This window comes from Vicia villosa, unplaced genomic scaffold (genome assembly GCF_029867415.1).
Source record: "Vicia villosa cultivar HV-30 ecotype Madison, WI unplaced genomic scaffold, Vvil1.0 ctg.001062F_1_1, whole genome shotgun sequence".
Lineage (NCBI taxonomy): Eukaryota > Viridiplantae > Streptophyta > Magnoliopsida > Fabales > Fabaceae > Vicia > Vicia villosa.
The window spans coordinates 617014-642620 of record NW_026705467.1 but is presented as its reverse complement, the minus strand read 5'-3'; the positions used below and the strand labels follow the sequence as shown (position 1 = coordinate 642620).

The following is a 25607-nucleotide window of genomic DNA, read 5'->3' as shown; positions in this document are numbered from 1 at the left end:
ACCAAATTCCTTCAAGAACTAGTGCTACTATATGTTTCTTCTTCTCCACCGGTCTCTTCACTTCTATCAATCTATTCCTCAGCTTATTGATTGTCTTCACCTCAATCAATCACACCTTTATCTTCCTCCAATGATCTAATCGGGCTTTCCAATCTGATTTTTCTCTCAATGCAAGTTTTGATAATCCCATTCAGTTCCTTACTAGTTTCTTTGAGCTCAACAATTGTTCCCTCTTTTAAAGCTAGATTAGCAACTTCCTTCCCAGATGTTGTGACAATGTTCGGGACATGTGTCCTCGTGAACTTCTTGTAATGTAAGGACAGAGGATACTTCCTCTTGCTTACTGTATTTGAGTTGTTCATAATCCCATGATGTTGACTTAGAATCATCCCACTTATGAGAGTGGGAAATGTAGTGGGCATTTTCACAGCATATGAATGAGCATACTTGATAGTTTGCTCAAAGATATATGTACCAAAATCATATTTGATCTTAGTTCTAACTATATAAATAAACTTGCCTAGTCATGTAGCTATTGAGGAGGTGTGATTTGTAGGAACCCAGTTGGTAGCTCCTATCGATTTAGCACGACATACTTCACACTTAGATTACTTTATAGACAATTTCTATTTCTTCGACCATTGAGTCAGTTGTCTTGTAGTGATCTCTTTGAAGATGGCATTGTCAATTACCTCTACCTCACATTGCTCGTCTTCACATCTTCCCAGATACCTGTTAATTATTTTGGGAGAAAATTCCACATATTTTCCTCTGGCAAACACCTTCATGTAATTCATACTTCTTTTATTGTCACAATCACCAGGAATGTTCACTATGAATTCCTTCACAAGTTTGATAACATTTACCTATTTCAGCAATTGTCTTCATCAGTCATGCTTCCTTAATTAGACTGATAATTTCCTTACATCCAAGAGCATCCTTTCTCAATCCTCTTTCTAAGGCTAACCTTTCATGGCTTACAAACTTCCACGTCATCACACTCTCAGCAGAGTGAAATGAGATGTTGTCAATTGCCACCTCTGGAATGTTGTCAGAAACCTTTCCCCCAGCTACTATCTTTCTGGTTCATGGAACGATGTCTTGAACATTTGGTTCAACATCCTCCTCATACTCTTTATCACTAGAAGATGCCTTCTTTCATTTCAGGGGATTTTTTTGAACAGTAGAAATTTCTATTCTGATCCATTTCCTTCTAGGAGCTGCAACAAAACTTCTTTTGGGAGTCTTTTGGGGATTGCTTGAGGATTCAACAACTTTTCCTTTTCTAATTTTTAACCTCTTTGCTATGCCAAGAGTAACTCTCCTAACAATGGCTTCCTCATCAGAGTTAGAATCATCAACAAGAACAACATCAGTAATCTGCTCCTTGTTCACAGTGATGTTTGTTTGATCATAGAGAGTCTTGTCTTTTTCCACATATATGTTATCCTCAGTGTCTTCCACAATTATTTTTTCAAGAGGTTGTTCTAAGGGTTCATAGACACTAGTTATGTTTGGTTCCTGAGTGGAATTGTCAAGTTGTGTCAGGGATGTTGCAGTATCTGTCACAACATCAGGGTTAATTCCCCAAATATCTGAGACTATTCTTCGAATACTATGATCAATCGAGATAGTGTCACTAATATTAGGGTTGTTTTCAAGTTTTTTAACACAACCCTTCTTGATCAAGACAACAACATTATATTCATCATCAGGACCTATGTTAGTATTATAGTGGGGTTCTTTTTCATCACCACAGGATTTTGTATCAATAGTTTCCTCAGGACTTGACACAAACAGAGAGGATTTTATTACCCTAGAGGTTGCACATGTCTTGATAGAAAATGTTTTGGTCCTTATCTTTGTTGGAACAATAGGAGGAATAATGGCGAGAGGAATAACATTCATGATGGTCTCAAAGGAGTCAGTGCTAGAGCTAAAGATTGAACCGTTTGACATCTTGGGATTTAGTTGAGAAGACAAGAACATAAAATAGTTATTGCAATGTTTTATATTATTGAATGAGATTTAGAAATGAAAGGGGTAAAAGATGATATGAAATCATGTTGAGAGGGATTATATAATGAATGCAATGATTTTCCTAAATTAGCGTGCATCATTGATTGGTTAAGACACCTTCTCACATAACGATCTATTTTTAAAACTTGGTTGGTGAAATCTGACTGTTGTTTCTTGATGACCCGGTGTTCCTAATATGTTGTCAATACATTTATTTTGACATTGAATTCATTTGACCTAGCAATTTTATTCCATTTGCTTCTCTTTGCTTTAGGCAACATCAGATTTTGAACCCCAAGATTCTGTCTATCTTCTTTAATTCCTTCATTCTTAATTGTTGAACATGCGAATAAGCAGACAATATCCTCAGAGGTGTTTTTAGTAGAGGTACAAGTCACAAGACCAGTGATATGATTCTTTTTTTTCCATATTTGGCAGTTTTTGTCCCTTACATGATTATCCATGGAATGAGGAGAGTGTCTTCGATAACCATACAATCAGAAACATAAAGGTTTGATGTGACCATACTTATCACATAAATGACACTTCTAGAGTCTTAACTTAACTTTGGTTTGACCTTTTTGTGACTGGCCAGGATGTTGGAATATTTGGTCTGACATTGCTGATTTATCCTCCTTTTATCAAAGATATATTTTGTCATAGAGGTTCTTCCTTTGTTATTTTAAGACTGATAGTTAAAACCTATATTAGTGAATTTTCTACTGCTTTCTCCAATTTTAATAATTGCATCTATCATGTCAGATCTACTAGTTATGTTTTCAAGTTTGGAAGATAATAGACTCACCTTATCTTGAAGCTCGAGGTTTATGGCTAAGAGTTTTTTTCCTCCTTAAGTTGAGTCAAGGCCTTCTTCTTTGTTTCACCCAACTTACACACTTCTTCAGTTTTCTCACGAAGTTCTTTGTATGAGACTGCTAACTCTTCATAGGATGGATCTTCATTATAGGAGTCTTTATCAGATTCATACCTCCTTGTTATGGCTATGACCTTCTTTGTGACTTCTTTATCATTATTACTAAAAAATGATTTGTTGTTATTACTCTCCTTTGATAATCTTTGTCCTTTCTAAAGTCTTAAGATATTTCCTCGACATTTGGTTTTATCTTCACTTTGTTCAATAAACCATTGAGCTCTTTTCCACACAAGCACAATAGCTTCTGACAAATCTTCATCAGTGTCTATGTCACAATGACTTTTTGCATTTTCAGAGTTATAAGTTTTGACCATGCTCTTTTTCTTCTCCTCGGATCTCTCATTTATTACCATTTTAAATGTCTGAAATGACTCAATAAGTTCATCAACTCTCATGTTGTTGATGTCTTGAGCTTCTTCAATGGAAGTTACCTTCATATCAAACTTTTTAGGTAAGGACCTACGAATTTTTTTGACAAGTTTTGATTCTGACATATTTTCTCCCAAGGCACTGGATGTATTTTCTGAAGGTGGAGAAAAACACAAGAAAGGGGGGATTGAATTGTGTTCTTAAATAAAATTCTCTTTCTTTTTCTTTAACGTCTTTTCTTTCTTTTGTTTAATCATCTATTGGATTATGCTTTTGATGTTGTGGAAGTATGGAGATGTAGAACTACATAACCAATAAGATGTTCATTTTAACTTCTAAAGGATATCAGAACTTCTGACTTGCTCAGTACAGTTCTGAGGAGCTTTTGCTTGATTGTTCTAAGTTAAAACGAATAGTGCAGAAAGTTAAAGACACGTTCATTTTTATCCTAATTTACCTTCTGAATAAGGATACCTCCAGTCCACTTTTTTCAGGTGATTTGCCTCTCAACAGAGGTCTTAATCCACTATAACCGATTCATGATTACAACTGCACGAATCACCGTCGTGACTAACAACCTGCACAGCCAACTGCTATGACTAACCATCTGGACAATGACCCGTTCAGTGATCTCCACGAGATATAACGTTCATTGACTCAGGAACCCTGCACAACAACGCGTTGTGACTAACTCCCTGCACAGCTACCTGCAGTGACTAACTACAATGGATTGTTCAGTGATCTCTATGAGATATAACATCCACTGACTCCTGGACTCCTGACCTTCACTTGGTCTCCAAGAGATTTCCACAATGACCGCAGCCAATTGTCTTCTTAAGCTTCTGACCGCAACTGGTCGCTCAAGGCATCTTCTGGAGATTACATGAGTGCTTCTTATTTAAGAAGATTTATCCTATTCTTAAGTACATATGTTTATGACACACTGACTAGAAATCACTTCTGGTGTCTAAACATCCTATCAGAAGTTTCTAAGATATGACACACTACGAGCAACAACTCTATGTGTTTTACATTTAAATACAAGAAACATAATGTCTTATAATCTTCTTGTCTTCAACTTCTGGGTGAGATCTTCTTCTTCTGAAAGCAGATAAAGATCAGCAACTCTTATGTTGGATGCTTCTGATTTGACCTTCTTTCCTTGAAAATGGAGGTTGAAGTTTTTCTTGGAGAAATCACTCCTTCTGGTAAGACCATCTCCATTAATTCTGATTAAGCATATGTTGTGCAACTTCTCTTGCATTTGATTGCTTCTTCAGAAAGATCTTCATCTTCTTTTCTCAAAATCATATACGAAGTAACGACTCTTGACTCTTTTATATTTGTCTTCATCATCAACTTTTGATGCATCTTTCATGAGTGTATTGCTTAAGTCTCCTGTGGAGTGTACTACTTATTTAGCAGGATCTATTCAATCTTCAAATGAACTTCTCTTCCAATAGGCTGGTGTTTTTGACACTTTGTTTCATCATACGCTTCATGTATGTTGCCCCTTCTATAACTTCTGATGAATTACCATTTCTTATTTTGTGCTTTCATGCTCAGTTTCTCACTACAGATTTTCTTTTAGGATATTTCTTGTTCTTCACTCTGTAGATGTATCCTGGATACATACTCTGATGCTTATTCTATATGCATACTTAGATACATACAAGAAATCTTCACGATTTGAAGCTTGGTCTATTTATAGAGCTTGGTATATTACCGTTGGAGTTTAGCCATTGAGATTTGAATATTGCTTTGAAGGCCTTCGTCTCGATTTGCTCATGAATGACAAATGTTGCTCTATGCAGAACCTTATCTTCAACATGATGATTATAGTGGATGGCGTGTTTCTTTGTTTAAGCTTGTCTTTCCAATGCGCTGCATGTGGCTTGCTTCTTCAATCAACCTTGGGAGTTGTTCCACTTAATATTGCAACCGTTTTGCTTATGATGAATTTTATAACGGCTTTCCCTTAGATTCTAAGCTCTTTGTATTTTATTCAATTTGTATGCTGAGCTGTAGTTTCTTCATTGGCTTGTACGTGACTTCTACTGATGTTTGTATTTTATATATCACTGTATCGTAGCTTCAGAACTTGTAACTTCAGATCTTCTGATCTTTATACTTGTGTGATCTTCTGATGTTTGCAAAGCTTCTTGTAACGATCTTTCTTGTTCATTTCCTTGCAACTTTTGATGTACTTTCTGATTGAGGTTTTATTTGATATGATGACTTTTAGCTTTCTTCCGTCTTCTGAATGTTTGATTCTTCTTTCATATCTGATTCAGTTTCTGATATAGTTTTTGTGATTCTGATGCAACCTGTATAAGCATAATTTCTGCACTCTAAATAAAACCATTGGTAGTAAAATTGTTACTCAAACAATATATGCTTGTTATCATCAAAACCATATTTTGAACATAGATTCTCAAACTTGTTCTAACATTTTAAATTTTAAGAATATTCATATGAAAGTCCTGAATGCTTTCATCAGCATTCATCTTTAGGTTCTCAAATTAGGTGGTGAGAAGTTGAAGTCCATACATCTTAACTTTAGACGTGCCTTCATGTGTTGTTTTGAGGATTTCCAAAGCATCTTTAGCTATAATATAGGTATTAATTAACATGAAAATATTTTTGTCTACTTCATTGAATAAAACATTCAAAGCTTTGGAGTTTCCAAGAGCTATTTTATCATCCTCATCAAACCAATCCTCTTTTGGTTTCAATGACATTTTCCCATCTTTGTCCTTCACAACAGGATGATTCCATCATTTCAAAACAGCCTTCCAAGCTTTGTTATCCATGGATTTGAGAAAAGCCACCATTCTAACCTTCTACTAGTCATAATTTGAACCATCTAACAAATATGGTTTGTTATTGTATCCTCCTTCTTTATCCATAGTACCAGAAAATATTCTCCCTAGAGCTCACCCAATAAATAGATGTCAAGAATGATGTCCTAACTCCAACACAATATCAAGAAATATGTTATGACATCTGCTGACAGACAACACAAATATATCAAGACTGAAAACAAACTGCAGAATAATAAATAACACAAGAAAATAATAACCCAATTCAATGAAACTCACCTAATATGGGGGCTACCAAGCCAAGAAGGAAATCCACTATAATAGTTAGTTAAAAGCCTAAACAATCCCAGTTTACAACTTTTCTCCTAATCACAACCCCATGCAACTTCTACATATAAACCACCATCTAGATATGAGAAATCCCATTTCACTTCTAAATACTGCAGTGATAAACTCATTCACAAACCTTGTGACTAGAAGAACTAAAATAAAAAGACTACACTTTCAAATACACAATACTTGGTCTTGCTTAAAATCTCCAACCAAGAATAATACTTAACTCTTTTGCTTAAAAGATTTAAGAGTGAGAACAAACAGTCCACCTCAATGTATCAGAAGATACATGAGTGACACACAAACAAACACACTTTAAGAACTTTAACTCCTCCCAAAACCTATACCCTTATTGCACCCACGTTTTTCTTTTGGTAAATGCTTGTATACTAGGTTTGGCAAGTCCTTATTTATAGACTCTTGCAGTACGGGCTTAGACTTCTGAATCAAATATAATCTTCTCCTTTTCCAATCAGCTGCAAGATCGTCAAAAAAAAAATAGAACAAATCAAATCAAATCTTAGCTTCCTAAATAAGTCTCAAAGATCCTTTTTTAGAAACCAAATCAAATATGCATTTGTCTTAAAAACAACTGGTTGATATTTTCACCAAAGCTTTGGATGCTAATCAGTTTGAAAATCTTAGAGGTGAGATGGTAATTTGCATTATTGAAGAGTTATAGCAATTACAAACATGGAGGAATGTAATTACTACTGCATCTTTCCTCTATTTTTTGAAGCTGGTGAAGCCTACTCAAATTGCTATGGACAAAGGATGTAATAGACGGTTTCTGCAAGACAGTCACAAGGAATGCAAAAGGCTTTTTGACAAGGGGAGGAGATGGAAGAGCACCTAAAGGTGTTCTGCTATGTGTGTTTCCATCAGATTTGTGTGCTTCCAACTGTTTGTGTGTGTTGCTTGATTGCAATATTTGTGTGGTTCCATATGTTAACATTTACTTTATTTTTGTCAATTTTTGGCTAAAATTGGGGAGTAAAGTGTTAGTGTTTTTTATTGTCCTGATGTTACAACGCATGTTACAATATGATGATTGGTATACATCTTGGTTGTACTGTTGCTAAGGGTAAAGTAGCTTTTGTGGTTGCCTGCTGCAACTATTTAAGGGGAGCATGATAGCTTGTCATGCTACTTGATTGTGCTACTGGTGGTTCTAAAGACTGAAAACTGGAGATTGAAGGATGTGTGCAATATGTTCTGACATTCTGCTGAATGTGATGATTTTTAAATTATCTTATGCTGAAGATGCCTCTAATGTGTGAACTTGAATAGTTCTTGTTCTGGTATCCCTTTGAGGGGGAGTACTGGTTTTGTATGACATGGGGAGTAATGGACCTATTTATTTGTACAAGCTCCAAAGAGCTTTGAATAAGACTTTGTTTGTGTAACTAATGTGCATCTCTGATACATCTATGCAGTTTGTTTTAAATTTACATGTTATCATATGAATGTGATTTATCTCCAGGACTTAACTGTGCTTTGGTTGTTTTAGCCAAAAAAATTCAAAAGGGGAGATCGTTAGTTCCATGGTTTTTGTAATTGGCATAATTTTGCTAAAACATGATTCTTAACTGATGTTGAGCAAGATGTTGTAATATCTTGTCCTACTGTTATAACAGGCTCATCTGTTATGTGTTTTGACAGATGTTTTGTTAGATGTTGTGACATCCTACACCAAAACATCCTGAAAATTCAGAATGTTTTTTATCCTTGAAATATTTGATTGAAAAATATGAGAATTTGGAATATTCAGATATTTATTAGAGGCGCAGGCAATCAAGGAAGATTTAGGACAAATGCAGATTGGTTTCAGTTTTTAGAAAAAGAATCTTTGAGAATTCTTGTAGAAAACTAAGATTTGATTTAATTTTAGTTGTTCCTAATATGTGTAGAGATCTTGCAGCTGTTTTTCAAAAATGAGAAGAATGAATTTATTTTTAAGCCTAAGCCCATACTGCAAGAATATATAAAAAGGAACTTGGGAAACCTAGTTCTACAAGCATTCATATAAGGGAAATTGTGGGTGCAATAAAGGTTGTTGTTTTTAGAGTTCTTCAAGTTCTCCGTGTGTTCTTTTCTTTTGTGTCACTCATGTAGCTTATGATACATTGAGGTGGATGTGTGTTCTCACTCTTGAAGCTTTTAAGCAAGAGAACTGAGTATTATTCTTGATCAAATCTTTTAAGCAAGATTAAGTATTATTATTAGTTAGGGTGCTTAACTAAGTATTGTGTATTGGAAAGTGTAATCTTTATATTTGAGTTTCCTTAGACACAAAGTGTGTGACTGTTTTATCACTATAGTGATTGGAGGTGAGATGCCGGCTTCCCAGGTCTAGATGTTGACTTCTAAGCAGAAGTAGCACTGGATAGTGATTAGGCGAGAAGTTGTAAACTAGGGGTGTTTAGGCTTTGAACTAATACTGTTGATAGTGGACTTCCTTCTTGGCTTGGTAGCCCCTATATTAGGTGTTGTTGCGTTGAACTGGATTAACAATTCAATGTGTTATTTATCATTTTGAAATTTACTTTTAGTTCTTATAAGTGTGTTGTAAGTCAGCCAATGTTATAACATCTGTCTTGATATTGTGTATTGTTGGGACATTTGTCTTGACATATGTTGTAAGTGCCAGAATTTTAAAATCTTCCTCTTTAGCTTTTGAAAATGAGGTGTCCAACTCAGTAACTTGGTAATGTCGAGTTCCAACGCGGACTTCTTTCAAATCATTGGTTGGGGTAACCCTTTCACTTTCTGCCCCAAATCTTGGGTCTTAACATGTTGTAATAGTGTCATCCATTTCAGAATGAGGGGTGACAACCAAGGTGAGAGGTTCCCTGATTACTTATAGTCAACTTAGGTAACATTCTTGGGAGATCACTTTATACAATTTGACCGTACCCACGTACGCGTTAGGTAGTGGACATTTTAGGCTTAAGTAGGTGGTGGGTAGGACCGCCCCTAACAAGTTGGGAAATGGCCTTCCTAGAATGATGTTGCATGGGGTATGACATATACTACAAGATACTTCACCTGAATAATTTTGGCACTCGCCCTTGGGATGAATGTTGTTTTGAGGGTGATGTGGACCTTAATCTGCACCAGTTCACCCGATAAGCCGACCAGACATCCTTGAAAATATCCAATGCTGTTGGGATACAATTGGTGCCCCTGGAAGGTGCTCTAGAATATGATTTTTGTTGAGCTACCAAGGTCGATTAATACTCATTTCTCTTCCTAGTTGGCATATTGAATTGTGATGACTATGTGACCATTATTATGGGGGATCCAACGAAACCCCCAGTGATAGTGTTAGTGGTATTCTTGGAACTTTGCTCGAACATCATCCTGAGAATATGGTGGAAGAAATTTTGAGTAAATTATATGTGTGGCCTATGTTAGTTTTATTCGGGCCCTTCAGTGGGCCCAATTGTATCTGCTAAAAGTAAAAATGCGTAACAACTCCTAGTGGATAAAGGCTGTTAAATGCTTTAGGATTTTTATGGTATTGAGAGCTAGTTCATGTGAGGTAAGAAACTATTGTATTCATGTATTTTCTCTGTATTATTGGATGTCCTTTAAGTATCACGCTATTGATGTATTTATAGTTCTGAAATTCTGAAACCGAGTCTTCATAGAATGTAGTAACCACTCCAATAATGGATGGTTGGTTCCTTGAAATATAGAAAGTGTATTTAAATCCCACGAATTCCTATATAATGTTTGTTGACCCAATACACACTTTATGCACAATTATGCATTATGGATAGAGCCATTATATAGATCTGGGCGATGTATCCGATGAAGGGGCTGAACATAGTCAAATTGAATCAAGAGATCTTCTTTATCTTTTGAAATATTTCTTCACACTATGGAATCTACATGGTTCATAACATGAAAATTAGAAAAGTTAATATTCAAGGAAAAATTGGTAAACGCCATAAACCTATAACACCCACTAAAGATGACTTTCCTCTCCTATTTAGTGCTAGTGTCTACCAACATATGGGTCTGAATGACTCACTTCATATATTTCTTTGACGATGCATCGGGGGGAATAATGTCACCAACATAACCTTTTTCCTTGACAAAGCTCAACAACTGCTTCTTTAGATAAAGTTCTTATCCAGACATGTCATTTTTCTTGTAAACATAAGACCTATTCTCAGTCAGAAAGTAGCACTGTCACCAAATCTTACTAAACAAATTCGCATATCTCATGTCTGAATCGGTCTCTATGACACAAACCTTTGCATTGGCGCTTTCATTAACGGGAATGAATAAAAAAAAAACTAATCCTATAAATTCTTTATGTACTAGAGTAAACATCGAAGAAACAATCAACATGTCCCCAAAAAATCAAGCTCTGGCCATGTGCGTGGTTTGCTGAGCTATGCCAAGCCTTGAAAAAGTGAAGGAAGAACGACAAAGTCGACAAGCCCCCAGATATTCACACAAATGTTGGAAAAACTTGATAAACGCCCAGCCCAAACGAGTGCAGTAATGAGGGAGAAATCATCAAATGATTTAAGAAGTCGACCTCAAAGACATTCGGTACTACAAATAACGCTTTTTATGACGAAACTCTCACCTCAGAAAAAAATTATGTATTATGCCAAGATGCGCCATGTTTATTTTTTATAAAAATAAAAACAACATATTCCCTTGATTTTTAATTAAACTTGGGGGAAAAACAAATCAAGACACACTTTGAATCCCATCTATTTCAATTTAGGATTTTATTTATTTATAAGTGAATACTAAATGATATATTTCTTTGGTTTTCATAAAAACCGAGGGATAACATGATAAAATTTTACTATAAAAGCACTCTGGTTATAAGTTTTTTGTTGTAGTGATTGAACGAAAGACAGAAATCCGAGATGGAAAATAAACACTCATAAAGGAGTATGACACACCTGTCATATTCACCGCATATCTCTTATCCTTGTCTACAGTTAACACCCCGTAGTTGGAAGGAGGTCCCACGTCACCAAAAGCACGACCGAAGCCACCTTCGCAGGTAAAAGTAGAAATAGTTCCAAAACCTCTAGATTCACACAAACAATTGAGATATATTTCTTCGCTTTCCGACATATGGTAAATTCGATCTCCATAATAAGAAATCTTGCATATAAGATAGGGCAAAGTAAGATAAGGGACCTCAACTAAATAAGAGGAGTGCAAAGAAATAAACGGTACTTTTGGGACAGTGAAAATAAAGGCAAATGTCAAAAGGGACCACGATACGAACAAAGGTAAAGTAAAGCTAAGAGCCCAAGAATTTTCGTGATGATCACAAGTAAAGCGAAGAGAAAGAAGAACTCTTTAGAGCATCAAACGATGAAAGAGTAGAAGAATTAAGATTTTATGGGTACTCCAAACACGAGAGCATCGTAACGTCATACAACTAGGAATCAAACGAGCACCACCAACAATCTAGATCTCCTAGAAATTTCTTCTAGATGCTCAAGTATCCTAAGATCAAAAGGTCATCATTGCTGGCATGTGAGGGGGCACACATCAAGGGTTCCTCAGTAGAAAGACATATGGTACAAAAAATGCATTTAATGCACGAGTGCGCAATGCTAGTGGTGATCAATCGTGATCCTTCATTTGGCCTAAAACACTTGGTGATTCCGAAGCATGCACGACAAAACCCTTCCCTTGATCGACAAAGAAAAAGGCTCTGGGGCAAGTGTTCTAGACCACATAGAAGGTATAGTAAGGGCGATCCAAGATTAAGCGTTATTGTCTTATTGAGAACCACACAATAGAAGAGAGGACCTTCTTACTCTCGTGCATAAATGATCCCAACCCCTAGCTCATTCCTAAATGTCCAAATTCAATCACACGATCTCCAACAGGATATGTCGCTTTCCGCGTGAAGCGATTATAATCACCTTTGTTATATATAAGAGAAGAAGACATCAACTTACTAATAATTCAAATCCATCTCTACTATTCACTATTTTCTATTCTTTCATTGAATAGAGTGTTGAGTGTTAACCTTGTAGGCACACTCTCACATCTTCGTACCGAAAAGCTCAATGTACCGCATCGAAAGTCCAATCACCGATCCATATCACAATTTTGTTTCTCTCTCGAAGAGTCTTAATTATAAATGGAAATACCCATCTCACATTTACATTAACAATATTATGAACTACAAGTAATTATCATAACTTATAAACAAAATATGCTTATTATTAAAATTGTCATTTATAAAATTAAAAAAATACATAAAATTAGTAATTGCACAAACTAAATTAGAGCTGAAAATGAGTCGCGTCGAACTCGCCTTAGTTCGGCTCGATTCTTTAAGAATTAGTTCAGCTCAAATATAAGTTTTGAGTTCGTTACAAACTTTTTCAAGCTCAAACTCGATTCGTTAGAAGTTCTCGAACAACTCGATTCAACTCGTTAGGTTCATTTCGTTTGGTTCACAAATTTAAAAGTCATTTTTTAAAGTTATTCTTTTTATATATTTGACATTTTGAATTAATATATATTTTAAAAAATATAAAAAATAAAATAAAAGTTATAAGATTGAAATTTATATGACGCTGAGTTTATTTGTATAATTATTTTTAGAATATAAATTATCAATTGAAACCGTTAAATTAAAAGAAAATATAGAGCTAAGATTTTGAACAAATTTTTAAACCTACTCTTATACACAATATAATTAATTTCATATATGATCGAGTTGACTCATGAACCTAACGAGTCGAATTATCACTACAGGAAAAATGGCCTCCTGCCACCCCCAGAAAACCGAGGCTATATGCAAAATAACTGTGGCGTAACGCTTAGGCCACGGTTTGGCCACGGAAATCCAACTGTGGAGTATACGGCCGTGGCCTAAAGTAAAGTCCACGGTTTTTTGGTATAGACCACGCCTTTTTTACAACCGTGGGTTTTTTAGGCCACGGTTTAGGTAGCTTGATTAAGGCCGCGGTTTGTATTTGCCATGATTACAAAACTGTGGCCATATGGTAAAGCCACGGTTTTAATTTAACGTTTAACATACAGTTTTGGTTCAAGATATAGCTACGGTTTGGTTATGACCACAGATTTAAAACCGTGGTTATATGTTATGCATTCTAAACCATTTATCTTGCCACAGTTTAATATAAATTTAATGTAAATAAATTTAGTGGCTTATATTAATCCAACACACCAATCACTTGCGCTAATTTTAAAGAATTTAAAATTTGATTACTATAATTTTATGAATACAAATTATTTTACTGCCTACACATCAATGGCAATAGCATCAGTATATGATTGACTAAGTACATTATACATCTAATAAACCTGAACCAAAACTAAATATAAAAACTTGAGTGACAAACTACAAAATGTGCACACTCTGACCTTGATGCAGACCACATTGGATTCCAACTTTCAGGATGAACTGCAATATCAGAAAAACTAATTAGAACCAAATAATCTTCAAATGATGGTTCTTTTATGCTAACTTGAACAACGAAAACTTCAAATGGTGGCATAAAACATTTTATTTGCAAGGATTATCAAAACTAACTATCCTCCTATCAATATCCCAAGGCTTATAAATACATGTTCAAAGGTTCATCCGTCTTAAACTAGAGGCTAATATCAATGTGGAATCTGTTTGGTTGATTAGTTTCTAATTCAACCATTTTTGTCAAAAATTACTAACATGTAACTCCCAATGAAAAGGGGTCAACAGATTTTATCACCCAATATAAACTTAATTGCATTTTATCATAATAACAAAGCCACCTAAATTGTAATATCATTCCAATTTTATACAGTTTCAATGCAACAGAGGAAATAATCATTTTAAGTGTATAACAAAAATTATTAATCACAAAATTTCCAACAAGATAAAGATTGGTGCAAATGAAGATATACCGAGAATAAGTGTATTTATCTAAGTGCATTCATTTTATCCCTCAGGTAGTAGAGCTTGGCTCTTCTCTTCTCACTTTCTTCTTGTCCAGCACCTTTATCTCCTTTATGTTAGGTGAATACCTGTCACATGTATCCCATGCCTCAAGAATTAACCTTAAGTAATATGACTACAAGCACAATCAACTTCAAATTATAAGATCACAACACAAAACACATTGAACTGGATTCCATGCACACATACAAGTACAACACATTAAATTCATATTGGAAACCAAAATAAGGTGTGTTTTTTGAATTATTTTTTGAAGAAACCAAAATGCTTTAAAAGAACGTAAACAACGAGCTCGTAACTAGAATTCAAATAATTATCATAACACAACACAACATCATAAGGTTCCCAAGGAAACCGTTCCATATATTCTTATTTTAGGGAGGCAAGTGAATCGATTAAGACATTTCCTAGTATAACTACTCCCTTTTTAAAAGCCAACAAACAGAAACATGAATCACATGATTATGTTTTACCAGTTCAAAATAGCATGTATACAAGCAGTTTAAGAAATGATAGCTCAGTTTTACAAAACTCCAACCAAGGTGCGATTAAGAAAATGGTTGGGTGTATGGTGGATCTATTACACTACTAGGACGAAGGTTTGTTTCCAAGTCTACAACCAGATATACGAAAAATATAGAAGGCAATACTTACAGTGGGAATAAAGACTCAATCCCAACCCCAGCTACCATCCTTCTAATTCTGAAAGTAGAATTGAGTCCAGCATTACGCCTTACAATAACAATCCCTTTTATAATAGAAACACGCCTCTTGTTCTCTGGCACTTCCTATCATATTAGGCATAGGAAAAAACCGTATCATTCTCATGAACACAAAGCACAAGTACCAATATATCTTCAAAAACAAATTTTCTTACCACTTTGAGCTGCACAATATAACCCGGCTTTATATCAGGCATTTCTCTTTGTCCTTTCACCTCCTCCACTGCTTCCTTGTCTAAAATCTAAAGGATATAAATAATACCAACAATTTTTACAAACAAAACAAACAAATCCCTTTATTAAATAAATCAAAGGGAAGTCACATGCCTGCATAATGCGTTTCTGTGAACTGAAGCGATAAAAGAACCATCATTTGAAGTTTGGAAACAGCTCCTGCGTTAAGGTGAAAGGATTGAAGGCGCGCTTGAGAAACGACGACCGAACAAGCGTTTTTATAGAGTACCAGTGGTGTACAATAACACAATACAAATATAGCCAAAAACAAATTCACAGCAACATGTTGAATATGCAACATTTGGCAAGGCATTAAAGATAGAAACCAAAACAAAGTCTATCACACATAAAAATTTGGTTCTACAGTAAACAAATAAGTGCAGTTTACTAAGTAGCACAAGAACACAAACAATTGATCACGGAGTTCAGCTAATAGTGGCTACATATCACAGAGTGGCAGTTGTTATGCTTAGGATTACAAAGTACAAAACTGTGATGAAATGCTAAACCTCATATAGCTGCTACATAGAGGCACTAATCCCTTGTACAGCCTGAAATCATGATAGTTTTAGTTAGATAACAGTCTAAATCCAAGCATGGATTCAGAGCAACATAATAGAATCACACAACATTCTCTAGTATACAAAAACAATTCAGAAGTTACAGAGTTTATAACCATACCCCAAAACTCCTTCAGATTTGACAAATTTTGGGAGCCCATCACAAAGGCCTCTTGCGAAACCAGATTGAGTTTGAACACGTACTTTCGCAGCTTCAAATGCGCACTGTATCCAACAAAGCAGCAAAATGCAAATAAAGACACTGAATTCTCTAAATAATCTCATTAATACTTTTTCTTCTGTTAGACAAACTCAAACAAATCAATCCAATTCCAAAAATGGCTAAATCAAGAATTTGAAAAGTACTAAACCAAAAGATGAAAATGAATTGCAACAAGAAACAAAAGATGAAAAAAAATCTTAAAAAATCTATAGTATGATATAATTGATAAACTAAAAACATTTTAACATTGGAGTGGAGCCTTTACCAATTCCAAAGCAAGTTTCACAATTAGTGTAAAGCACAAACAGCAGGGGCATATGCATGTCAGTGTCAACCTGCAAAAAATAATATAATGAACCAAAGTTTTAGTCTTTTTGATATGTTCATTCAATTAGAATCAAACCCATATCAGAGAAACCGAAACCAAAAAAGTCTTAACGCAATCGCAATCGCAACTGCAACCATTTTTATAAACCTGCTTACATGTATGGTGTACTAATATTATATTCAGCTATATTAAATATGAATTGAAATTTCACTCAAGTTATTCTTGAATGAGATTAGATATTACTCGGAGATCACTTCCATTAAGACTCCAAACACAGGACCCAAAGGGGTTTCATATCAGTTAATGACAGAACCCATATTTTGATGACAATCAAACAACAATAACTCATCTAAGGTTTTTAAATAAACAATAAACTTAGTATCCTCAATTATCATAAGATTCAGTAACATGAAAATAAGTCATCCTTGACATAAATCAAACGTGAGTGAATTCTATCAAGACAAAGACAATTACTGCATAAGAGAGAAAATGATTACAACCCATAAAGTACATACCTTCTTCTATGGCCAAAAACTTGTCACATTCCAACAACTTTTAAGACCTAAGGAAAAAAGAAATGGTTAGATTTGTATGCAGAGAAAAGAGAAAGGTGAAGGTTGGGAAGAAGAATTGTAACACCCCGATATCCGCTGCACGCATCAACCGTGTCGGCCAACCGAGCATGTTACCGGCTTAATCAATAATCCCCCCTAGGTCCGCTTATCGGCTGCCCAGGAAATATTGTTTTTGCCTCCCGCAGGAATCGAACCATGTACCTAGGGGTTAAGTACATATTCATAGCAATTCCTGCTACCAATTGAGCTATATGGTCAATTGGTAGCAGGAATTGCTATGAATATGTACTTAACCCCTAGGTACATGGTTCGATTCCTGCGGGAGGCAAAAACAATATTTCCTGGGCAGCCGATAAGCGGACCTAGGGGGATTATTGATTAAGCCGGGTAACATGCTCGGTTGGCCGACACGGTTGATGCGTGCAGCGGATATCGGGGTGTTACATTAAAAAGGCGAAGCGCAACTACGTTCATATCAATTGTTTTAACAACACGGTGAGATTTTCTTCCCTTGAAGAAGAAGGAGTTGGTTTGTTGAATGGTAAGCAGTTGAAGCAACTGATGCAAGACGAAGCGCAAATGTTCTCATTGATGGCGTCCTTGTCTTTTGAGAATCAAGTTCGAATTGATGAGTTAAAGGTGGTGAGAGAATTTTCTGAAGTGTTTCCTGATGACATTCCTGATGTACCTCCAGAAAGAGAAGTTGAGTTTACGATTGATCTTGTACCTGGTACCAGACCTGTTTCTATGGCACCGTACAGGATGTTTGCATCAGAGTTATCTGAATTGAAGAAGCAATTAGAAGAATTGCTTGAGAAGAAGTTTGTAAGACCAAGTGTATCACCGTGGGGAGCACCCGTATTGCTTGTAAAGAAGAAAGATGGAAGTATGAGACTTTGTGTTGATTATCGGCAGTTGAATAAGGTGACGATAAAGAACAAGTATCCACTTCCAAGAATCGATGACTTGATGGATCAGTTAGTGGGTGCTAGTGTGTTTTCTAAGATTGATTTAAGGTCCGGATATCACCAGATTAGAGTAAAGGAAGATGACATTCAGAAGACCGCGTTCAGGACTCGGTATGGACACTACGAGTATTCGGTGATGCCCTTTGGTGTCACTAATGCACCGGGAGTATTCATGGAGTACATGAACCGTATTTTTCATACTTACTTGGATCGGTTCGTGGTGGTATTCATTGATGACATTCTCATCTACTCTAAATTTGAAGAAGAGCATGAAGAGCATTTGAGGATTGTGTTACAAGTTTTGAAAGAGAAGCAATTGTATGCCAAGTTGTCTAAGTGTGAATTTTGGTTGCATGAAGTTAGTTTCCTTGGTCATGTCATTTCTGGTAGTGGCATTGCCGTGGATCCTTCTAAAGTTGATGCTGTGTTACAATGGGAGACTCCGAAGTCAGCTACTGAGATTAGAAGCTTCTTGGGTTTGGCCGGTTACTATAGACGGTTTATCGAAGGATTTTCTAAGTTGGCACTTCCATTGACGAGATTGACTTGCAAAGGAAAGGCGTTTGTGTGGGATGTTCAATGTGAAGAGAGTTTCAATGAGTTGAAGAAGAGGTTGACGTCGGCTCCAGTTTTGACTTTGCCTAATTCAGGAGAGCCTTTTGTTGTGTACTGTGATGCTTGTCTGATGGGGTTAGGTGGTGTGCTTATGCAGAACGGTAAAGTGGTTGCTTACGCGTCTAGGCAATTGAGGACCCATGAAAAGAATTATCCTACGCATGATCTTGAGTTGGCTGCTGTGGTCTTTGCGTTAAAAATTTGGAGACATTACCTTTATGGCTCTAGATTCGAGGTGTTTAGCGATCATAAGAGTTTGAAGTACCTTTTTGATCAGAAGGAGTTGAATATGAGGCAACGAAGGTGGCTTGAATTGTTGAAGGATTATGATTTCGGTTTGAACTATCATCCTGGAAAAGCAAATGTAGTGGCCGATGCTTTGAGCCGAAAGACTTTGCATATGTCGGCCATGATGGTTAAAGAGTTGGAGTTGATTGAGCAGTTCTGAGACTTGAGTTTGGTATGCGAAGTGACACCGCATAGTGTTATGTTGGGAATGTTGAAGATTAACAATGACTTTCTTGACAATATCAGAGAGGCTCAGAAGTTAGATGTGAAGTTGGTGGATTTGATGGTTGGAACCGATCGACTTGAGAATGGTGATTTCAAGTTAGATGCACGTGGTGTGTTGAGATTCCGAGATCGTATTTGCATTCCTGATGATGAAGAGATTAAGAAGGCGATTCTAGAAGAGAGTCATAGAAGCAATTTGAGTATTCATCCAGGAGCTACAAAGATGTATCAAGACTTGAAGGGTTTGTTTTGGTGGCCTGGTATGAAACGTGATGTGGCACAGTTTGTGTATGCTTGTTTGACTTGTCAGAAGTCAAAGATCGAACATCAGAAGCCTGCAGGATTGATGCAACCGTTAGAAGTTCCAGAATGGAAATGGGATAGCATTTCGATGGACTTTGTAACGGGATTACCTAATACCTTAAGAGGATTTGATTCGATTTGGGTGATTGTTGATAGGCTTACGAAGTCGGCACACTTTATACCTATTAACATCACATTTCCGATTGCAAAGTTAGCAGAGATATATGTCAGGGTGATCGTGAAGTTGCATGGTGTACCTTTGTGTATTGTGTCGGATAGAGATCCGAGGTTCACTTCCGATTTCTGGAGAAGTTTGCAAGAGGCGTTGGGTTCTAAGTTGAGGTTGAGTACGGCGTATCATCCGCAGACAGATGGTCAGACCGAGAGGACTATTCAATCATTGGAAGATTTATTGAGAGCATGTGTTCTTGAGCAGGGAGGTTCGTGGGATACTTATCTTCCGTTGATTGAGTTCACTTACAATAACAGTTACCATTCTAGTATTGGAATGGCACCTTTTGAGGCGTTGTATGGTCGGAGGTGCAGGACTCCGTTATGTTGGCATGAGTCGGGAGAGAGTGTGGTACTTGGACCTGAGATTGTTAGAGAGACTACGGAGAAAGTGAAACTTATTCGAGATAAGATGAAAGCTTCTCAAAGTAGGCAGAAAAGTTACCATGACAAGAGAAGAAAAGATTTGGAATTCCAAGCTAGTGATCATGTGTTTTTGAGAGTCACACCTGTGACTGGTGTTGGGCGAGCTCTAAAGTCTAAGAAGCTCACTCCTCGCTTTATCGGTCCGTATCAGATATCAGATCGTGTGGGGAAAGTTGCTTATCGTGTGGCGTTACCGCCAAATCTTGCTAATTTGCACGATGTGTTTCATGTGTCACAACTCCGGAAGTATGTTTCAGATCCGTCTCATGTGATTCAGATGGACGATGTGCAAGTGCGCGATAATCTCACAGTGGAGACGATGCCTGTGCGAATTGAGGATCGCGAAGTGAAGGTTCTAAGAGGCAAAGAGATTCCATTGGTGAAAGTTGTCTGGTTGGGAGCTGCTGGTGAGAGCCTAACCTGGGAGCTGGAGAGCAAGATGCGAGACTCCTATCCCGAGTTATTTGAATCAGGTAAATTTCTATTTTCGAGGACGAAAATATTCTAGTGGGGGAGAGTTGTAACGCCCGGAAATTTATTTATTCGCTTAATTTAGACGTTTGTGATGTTTATTGAATTTTTGCGTTTTGAAGCGATTTAGTCGGTATTAGTTCGGGATAGCGGATCGACATTTAATCGGAAATTTTAATATTTTTAGTATTAGAAATATTAATAAGCTAATATGTAGCGTTTTGAGAATTTTCTGAGTAATTGAGATTAGACCGTAAATATGAGTTATTGAATATTAACTGATATATTAAAAAATTAGATATTATTTTTTTATGGAATAAAAGTGAAATATTATTAGAAATAGTATTTTAATTTATTTTGAGTTAATGAGTTTATTGGGCCTATTTTGATTTAGTAAAGATTGGTGAAGGGGTGTTAACTCTTAGGCCCAATATTGTAGAAAGAATAGATTTTTATGTTAGTAAGGGTTTAAGGAAGTGTAGAGAAAAACCAGAAAATAGAAAATCATTTTGGAAGAGTGGAGGCTAGGTCTTAAAGAGTAGGAGCAAGCTTAGAGAAATTCCAACCCAAGTGCTAGGATTTGTAGAGTTTTCTTCAATCCAAACAAGGTAAGGGGTGGGGTTCTTTTCCTATAATGGGGCTTATGAAACCTTATATGTTGGGGATTAGGGATTTAGGTTGTTGCTTTTGCTTGTGTTAATCTTGCTTGTATTAATATTGCTTGTGTTAATCACTACTGTTTGTCTTAATAAACATGAGGTTGTTGCTGTTTATTTACTCTAATGTTTCATGGTACTCTAGAATTGGTTTTATTTACGTTCTATTACCCTGTTCCACCATTGTTTTCTTTTATTTCGTACGGAAATTGGTAATTTCAATTTGTTTCCTGTAGCATGAGATGCCGGTCTTGATAGGGACGGCTGTTCTTGGCCCGTGTTCCCTTTTACTTGTCTTTTTTTTGTTAATCTGGTTAGTGTGTATGTTCACATAATTGAGATAATATAGGTGGCATTTAATAATTATATGACTTAGTGATTATTAACAGAAAACAGAAAAGGTAGTAGATGCATGTTTAGGAATAGAACTAATAAGACTACATAAATAACTTGATCTTATCCATTTGCTGTAGTGACATATTCGTTTATATGTTCTTTAAAATACAAATTAGAAGAATTAATAATGATACATGTTAGGGGTACTTAGATATGTATATATACATTATGATAATGTATAATGGAAAAGGAAATATAATTGTGAGCTGAAATAATTGAAGTCAGTAGAGATTGGAATTAAGAATAGGTAGTATGTAATAGAAATAATCAAATGCAAAACAGTCCCGTTTGATCGAAATAGCCGATTTAAGCGGTATAATTAGTTGTCCGGAATTTGATGAAAATTTACGTGGTAGCTAAGTTTAATTAGCACATTAACGTGGTGGTATTCTTTTGTCAAAATTGTGATATTAATTGGTCGATTAAATTAATAGTTGAATTAATATTTTTAAGCCTATTTAATTAGAATAAATTGAACTTAGATTAACTATTCGTTTTATCGGTAAATTACGGTATCTCGAGGATTTGACCGTAATTGTGAATTGTTGTGAATATCTTTGTGATTATTTTTCTAATGATATCGTCCGTTGATTTGATGAATTGTCGGAATTGTTTTGTTGTTGTATGAAGTTGTTGTATTATGTGTGAAGTGTATCACCTTTAATAATCGGTAATAATTGTGTTATGGGCGTGTGCCTTGTGACGAATATTTTTGTGAAGTAAATGACGACGATGGTGTTGTGTGATGTTCGGTTCATCGAGTCGCATGCATTTGCATATTTATTGTGACGGTCTGGATTGGCAAATTAGTGACGAAGGCTTATGCCTTGTGCCTCTGAATTGGGCAATTGGTGACGGGGGCTGAAGCTCCGATTGGTACCACATGCATATACATGAGTCATGTCCCATATATTTCTATGTGATTCATAGCGTGACGTTTGTGACTTTGTCGTGATTTGTATTTTTGTGACTTATTAAATGATGGGATTATGTGAAGATGTGACTTTGTGACTTAATGATAGAATGACTATATTAATACTTGTGAATGCGATTAACCGAATATGTTTAAATTCTAATATATAATTTATCATGCGCTCGATTATATGAATTGATATCTCACCCTTTCTTTGTTTCGCCGTTGCCTTTATATTGGTAACGTGCAGGTGATTCGCATTGAGAGGAGGTTAGCCGAGTTGGTCTTGAGTCGTTGTCGCTCTGATACGTAGCACTCAGGGGGACGAACGCGTCAATTTACTTGCTATTGATTTATTATGTTTTGGCAAATACTTGAGTTGTTTATTTGAGATTGCCACTTTAATTGCGTTAATTGTTGAATTAAGATGCTATGAAATCTTTGAACTAATTGTTGAGTTTCCGTTGCACTTCTATAGAAGTTGTTTTATGTTAAAGACTATCATTCGATGTTGTTGGTTCTCCCATACTTTTTATGAATGCTATGTATCCGCTTTATGCGACGAGGTGATTTGTCTTTGAGAATGAATATGTGATACCTCGATTGCTTATTTTGTGAATTGTTATACTCTGATTTTATTTAAATTTCGTGGGTAGAATTGGGGTGTTACAAGAATCGTACACGGGAGATGGAACGCTACTCAATCCCTTAGTTCTCTATAAAGTTCGACTTTCTTCTTCTCGAACCCTATTCTGCTTCGTTGTTTCACAACTGGATTTCGTTTTCCCTTTTAGAATTTGTGTTAATCTCTGTAAAAATCAAACAAATTAGGTTAATAAAACATGAAATTGAACAAAAACTAATATGAATCGAACAAATCGGAGATGAAGAGGATCAAACGGAGATGAAAAGGAGATATCGTCGGAGATGGAGGTCGCGCTGCCATTTGTGATGAAAAGAGAAGAAGGTAATGTTCGTTGGTGTTGTTGTCAATCGGAGGAGAGGAATTAGCCGCGCCGCCATCACCGTTCACGATCTTCTCTTGAAGGAGGGAGAGAGCTTTGTGATTTCACTCTCTCTAACCCTATTTCTCTAACCCTATTTCCATTTGTGAACGAAAACTAACATTGAAATTTCATTTAGATTTTTAGTGTTTTTTTCTTTTTTTAATCTAAAAAAATTAAGGAGAGGGAAACTAAAAAAATAAGAGGGAAATTCTGGAGGGATATATTTTTTTGGGTTTGGAGCAAAGTTTGAAGTGAAAATTATAATGCCGCGGTTTTTATTTGCAGCTTAAAATATCTGCAGTTTGTTAACCGTGGAAAATGAAGAAAAGGCCACACTTTCGTACTTTTGGATTCAATATTTTAAAACATATGTCTACGATTTAAAAACTATGGCTAAAGCTTGTATGTGGCCACGGTTTTTTAGTTGTGGAAAAATTTAGCGTGGCCGTAGGCCATATTTCTAGTAGTGTATGTAAGTTTAAGTTCAACTTATTTAGTTAACAAACTTAGTTTTCAGCTCATATTCAGATCATTTGAGTCATGAACCTAATTCAACGATTTAATTATCGAATCGAGTTGCAAATTTTTTCGAGTAGTTCAGTTCATTGCTAGTCCTAAACTAAATTAATATTACTTTTAATCATATTTTAGAATAAAATTCTCAAATAGAACAAAAGTAGTTCAACTTTGGTAAATTTAAAACCAAACACTTTTGTAAAAAAAAAAACACAACACCAAGAATAGTGGGTGAGTGAGTGAGTGAGTGGTGTGGAAGGTTGATTCATAATTCATACGTGCCCGTGCGTGAGTGCAGGAGTGCACGCAAGCTATTAAGTATACAATCATCAACCACAGTAACCCTAAACCTCAAAGCTTAACTTAATGGAAATTACTAGCAATAATTTTCTCTCTCACACTCACATACATACCCTGTTTTTTCTCATGTGGCCCCATGGGTGGTTGTATCATCATTCATCATCTTGTGAATGTTTTTGTTTTTTGCTTTGGGGTCAATGAACATCAACCCTCTCTCTCTCTCTCTACAATTTTTTGACCTAACCATGTACTTTGGTTCAAAACAAACCATATGGTATGGTTTGATTTTGGTTTGCCTTGTCTCCGTTCCCATGGACGAATCTACATCTTACCCAACCTGAAATGAAATCTCATCATCATGTGTATAGTTGATTATAAGTTATGATAAAGTGTGGGTACATTTCTTGTGAAAATCCAATTGTGTCCCTCTCATGCACTAAACTATAGGACCTAGATATGAAGTCCTTTCTATGTACAAAACAAACTTTGTTTGGTGAATTCGGGAAATTGGGAATATAATCTTATATCATAAGTCAAGAAACTTTTTTATTCATCGGTTGTAAGTTTCTTAATTTATTTGACATATTTTAACACTCGGGCTAGCTTTGTGAACTTTAGTGAATTTGAGAAAAACTCACATAATTCGTATTTGACTAACTTTTATTTGGCTATCTAGGATATGTTTGAATAGATTTATTTGAATTTATCTATTATTTTAAATTTTTTGATATTATTTGGAGATTTAATTAGAATAGTTTATGCCATTTTTCATAAATTGTTTTGAATTTAATTTTATAAATTTTTTAAGATAGCTAATAAAAAAAATTATATTTATTTTATCTTTTATTATAAAATAGTTTATTTAAATTTATTTATAAGTGTTTATTTTAATAAGTATTTATGCTATAAACTGCAAATATATTGTTTATTCAAAGATTCTCTAGTGTCCGGCAAAATTTAATTCAGATGATTGTTGAATTTAACTCATATTTTAAAATATTTTTGTGTAAACGCAACTTATAATGTGATGATATTTTTTTTTTGGCTTAACCATATGATTCTAAGAGCAAAAAGCTCTAATAAGTTTGATCGAGAATTAAATATAGTTTTATCGAAAATAATTGAACTTGAAATTTAACTTACTGTTTTTTAAGAGTTTATGAAAACCTAAAATTCTGAAAAAAATTGCGATTTGTGTTTGGAG

At 35.5% G+C, this 25607-nt stretch overlaps 1 protein-coding gene and 1 long non-coding RNA gene across 2 annotated transcripts; both read right to left on the bottom strand.

Moving 5' to 3' along the window:
* Positions 1-13755: 13755 nt before the first annotated feature.
* LOC131633006 (large ribosomal subunit protein bL19cz-like) lies at positions 13756-16188 on the bottom strand. The gene is made up of 6 exons (XM_058903708.1): positions 16084-16188; positions 15912-15953; positions 15324-15561; positions 15101-15234; positions 14395-14514; positions 13756-13912 (listed from the first exon to the last, which is right to left on the bottom strand). Exons 3-5 carry the CDS (start codon positions 15363-15365, stop codon positions 14436-14438), a joined length of 255 nt encoding a protein of 84 aa, XP_058759691.1. The 5' UTR covers positions 15366-15561; positions 15912-15953; positions 16084-16188; the 3' UTR covers positions 13756-13912; positions 14395-14435.
* A 7-nt stretch (positions 16189-16195) lies between these two features.
* On the bottom strand, positions 16196-23674 carry LOC131633007 (uncharacterized). Its single transcript, XR_009293208.1, has 4 exons — positions 23481-23674; positions 23262-23389; positions 17029-17075; positions 16196-16520 (listed from the first exon to the last, which is right to left on the bottom strand). It is a non-coding gene; the product is annotated as an uncharacterized LOC131633007 (long non-coding RNA).
* Between the last annotated feature and the right edge of the window lie 1933 nt (positions 23675-25607).